The following is a 2,957-nucleotide window of genomic DNA, read 5'->3' as shown; positions in this document are numbered from 1 at the left end:
TCCATCCATCCATCCATCCATCCATCCATCCGCTCTGAGCAGAGACTAAGTGTGAGCGCCAGGAGAAGTAAAGAGTGCAATCATTACAAGTTTTGAGAATAAAGACATGAAGTCCTGCTGTCAGACTGAACATGTGTGCTCTTGGATTATGGCAGGAAAATTCCTCCATAACCACTGAGGTGTTTTCACCAAAATAACCTCCAGAGGTTTCCTGAAGCCGTCTCACCTGGAGACGTCCGGTTCTGGCAGAGGGAGGCCCAGCAGCTGGTTCAGTTGGATGCTGTCCTTCATACAGACCTGCCACTGGCTGAAGGCATGAGACACGTTGACGTCCACCTTCTGTATGCCGCTCTTATTCTGAAAAGCTGCAACACAGAACCAGACGTCTTCATGTAACTCTGACCTCCCTAAGAACAAAAACTCAGAAGCAGAGAGAATGAAGTGATTCATGAGGGCATGTAGCATCCAGTCTGGACAGCAAACAGCTCTGGCTTCTTTCTTTCTAAATGTTCAGAAACTGAAGAAAAATTGGTGAATGAGTTGCTTGCATTGTGCATATTTGCCACTGGATGTCACAAGAGATGTGTTGCCTCATCCATTCATCCCGATCCATCCCCCGTTCCATCTCTCCATCCTGCAGACACGTCTGTCCTTCCATGGCCTCCTGCTGAGAGGAGCTGATGTCGTGGTCCGACCACGCCGGCCCGGTCCTGAACACACCAGCAGCTGGTCTTCTGCTTGACCCCCACAGACAGGATGGATACCTGAGAGGCAGCTCTGGAGCCAGACCAGCACTGAGCCCGACTACCCCAGGAATGTAAAGACAGCCACCAGTTGTTTCTAACATCGGTCAAACCTGGAGACGGCGAGAAATCCTTCTTTAAAGATCTTGGCTGGACTGGCCAGACTCTCCATGTTATGTTTAACATCATAATCTAATCTACTATTATTTCCTCCATCCATTTACTTAAATGAGAAGTTAAAGCCGTCGGTCTATAGTTATTTGGACTGACAGGATCTTTCCCTGGTTTATTAAACTGAAGTATTGTTGCCCTTTTCCAGCTATTTGGTATTAAACCTTCTTTCCATATTTTATTAAATAATTTTAATATTAATTTCAATGTTACTTCTGGAATCTGTTGAAACACAGCAGAACATAGTTGATCCTCTCCTGGAGCTGAGCATCCCGTTTTCATTTCTTTCATGGTTATATTCATGTCTAATGTTGACATGCATTTTTGACATTTTTCCAATAAATTTTTATGATTTCCAAGTTTTTGCATTTTCTGCTGTCTACTGTAACAGGTGGAGCCAGCAGGTGGCGCTCCCTCCACACCCTGAGCTCCCATAAAAGGGGAGCTGGCAGGCAGGTGTGTGTTGGCCCACAGGTTCCAGTTTGTTTGTGGTAAGAATGAAAACTCTTAATTTGATCATCTTAAGTCAGTGCTGATGTGGTGTTTTTATTATATCATTATTGGTGATCCGGCGGTAGCATCACCTGGGCGTGTGGCTGTTCGACGCTGCAGGTTGGCTTTGCATATTTTTATTTGGATTGAATTGTATGTTTTTGTTTTTTATTTTGTTTTTATTTGACAGGGCTGTGCCAGATCTGTTAAATTGACCTTAGACTTGGTATGGTAAGTCAGAGAGGGCTGGTTTGTGCGATACAGGTATGTAGTGTTCTTAATGTTTTTTAGATTGATTTAATTGCAGTGATTTAATAAACATTTGGTCATTTTTGTTTTTTGCAGTCGTGTCGCTGCACCCTGCTGTTCTTTTAGAGTCTGATTTTCTTATTTTCCTTTTTCATTTATTTTACTTTTTATCGTTGTTTTTGGGTCACTTCCTGTAAATACACACCCTCTTATTTTGTAATAATAAATATTGTTCATTTCATGCTGGCTGTTTATTGCACTTTGGCTACAAGTGGCCGTAACACTATGAATGTCTGTAAGATGTTCACCACTATGACCTGCAGCAAATATCTCCCCTAGTAAATCTGCCTTATCTTTATTTAAAAATGAAGCTTCGGCGCAAATTCAATCTGGAAGACTCTTTAGCCTCACCTGTCTCATCAATCAGCGCCTCCCTCTCTTCACCCTGGACCTGTCAGCGGTCAAGCCTTGTTTCAGCCAATCATCGTTTGAGTTCCAGTTGAAAAGGATCTTCTGCCCTTACCAGCTGCGATCAATCCGTTCAGCCGCTTCTCGGTCAGCAATCTCACCAGATCCTTTTCTTCATGATTCCCCGTTTTTCCACCTGTGATCCTGCTGTCATAAGGGCCACTTAACCACATGCTTGGCCCCTTCCCTTCAATCGCAAGAGAATTTATCCTGGCCCCGGCTTCAATCTCTTCAAGCAGCTCCCGCCGCTCTATCGCCTGACTGGGATTCACCGTTTCCTGCTCCTTCACCACCTATGCCAGGATCCATCTAGGCAAGCAGACACTTAGTCCCACCATTAACATCCGCAGGCCGTCCTTCTTCGCCTCAGGCCCTGACATGAGCCGACCACGTCACCGTTTCCTCCCAGCTCATCGTCCATCTTTTCACCATCGCCTTCCCACTGGTTCCCCGCGCTGAATCAGCCACGTCAACAGCTTCTCTCCTTCTGCATGGCTTCTGTCAGCCCGCTTATCAGCGCCTCCCCTCGGGTCTCTCATTCTACCCCGCCTCCGGCTGTCGAGGTGAGAGTGGAGCAGACCTGCTGCTTGTCAGATGACGGAAAACGTTGAAGTCTCGTTTCTGCTTCAGCGGTTTAAGCAGAGAGGAAATGAGATACAACAGACACTGACAGGCCTCTGTCTGCCTTTCTCTGAAGAACTACTGAGGGGAGGAGACAGCCAGGTGAGGAGAAACTGTTCTGATCTATCGATTCAGGATTTTTATCATACAGGCTGTTGTTGTTGTGCTATTAGCTAGCTGCTAGCTAACGACTCTGCTAGCAAAGCTAGATAA

At 45.7% G+C, this 2,957-nt stretch overlaps 1 protein-coding gene across 1 annotated transcript in view; it reads right to left on the bottom strand.

The window, feature by feature from the left end:
- LOC106935916 (protein asteroid homolog 1-like) overlaps positions 1–2,957 on the bottom strand; it is a gene marked incomplete at its 5' end in the record, with an annotated part of 15,577 nt that overhangs the window by 6,957 nt on the left and 5,663 nt on the right. The window contains one exon of the mRNA XM_015016643.1: positions 227–365. Within this exon, the coding sequence (XP_014872129.1) occupies positions 227–365 (139 nt within the window). The remainder of the gene's footprint in view (positions 1–226; positions 366–2,957) is intronic.

The sequence above is a fragment of the Poecilia latipinna genome, unplaced genomic scaffold, assembly GCF_001443285.1.
Source record: "Poecilia latipinna isolate Pla-1442-1.1 unplaced genomic scaffold, P_latipinna-1.0 Scaffold2044, whole genome shotgun sequence".
In the NCBI taxonomy this organism is placed as follows: domain Eukaryota; kingdom Metazoa; phylum Chordata; class Actinopteri; order Cyprinodontiformes; family Poeciliidae; genus Poecilia; species Poecilia latipinna.
This window is presented reverse-complemented; position numbering and strand designations above follow the sequence as displayed.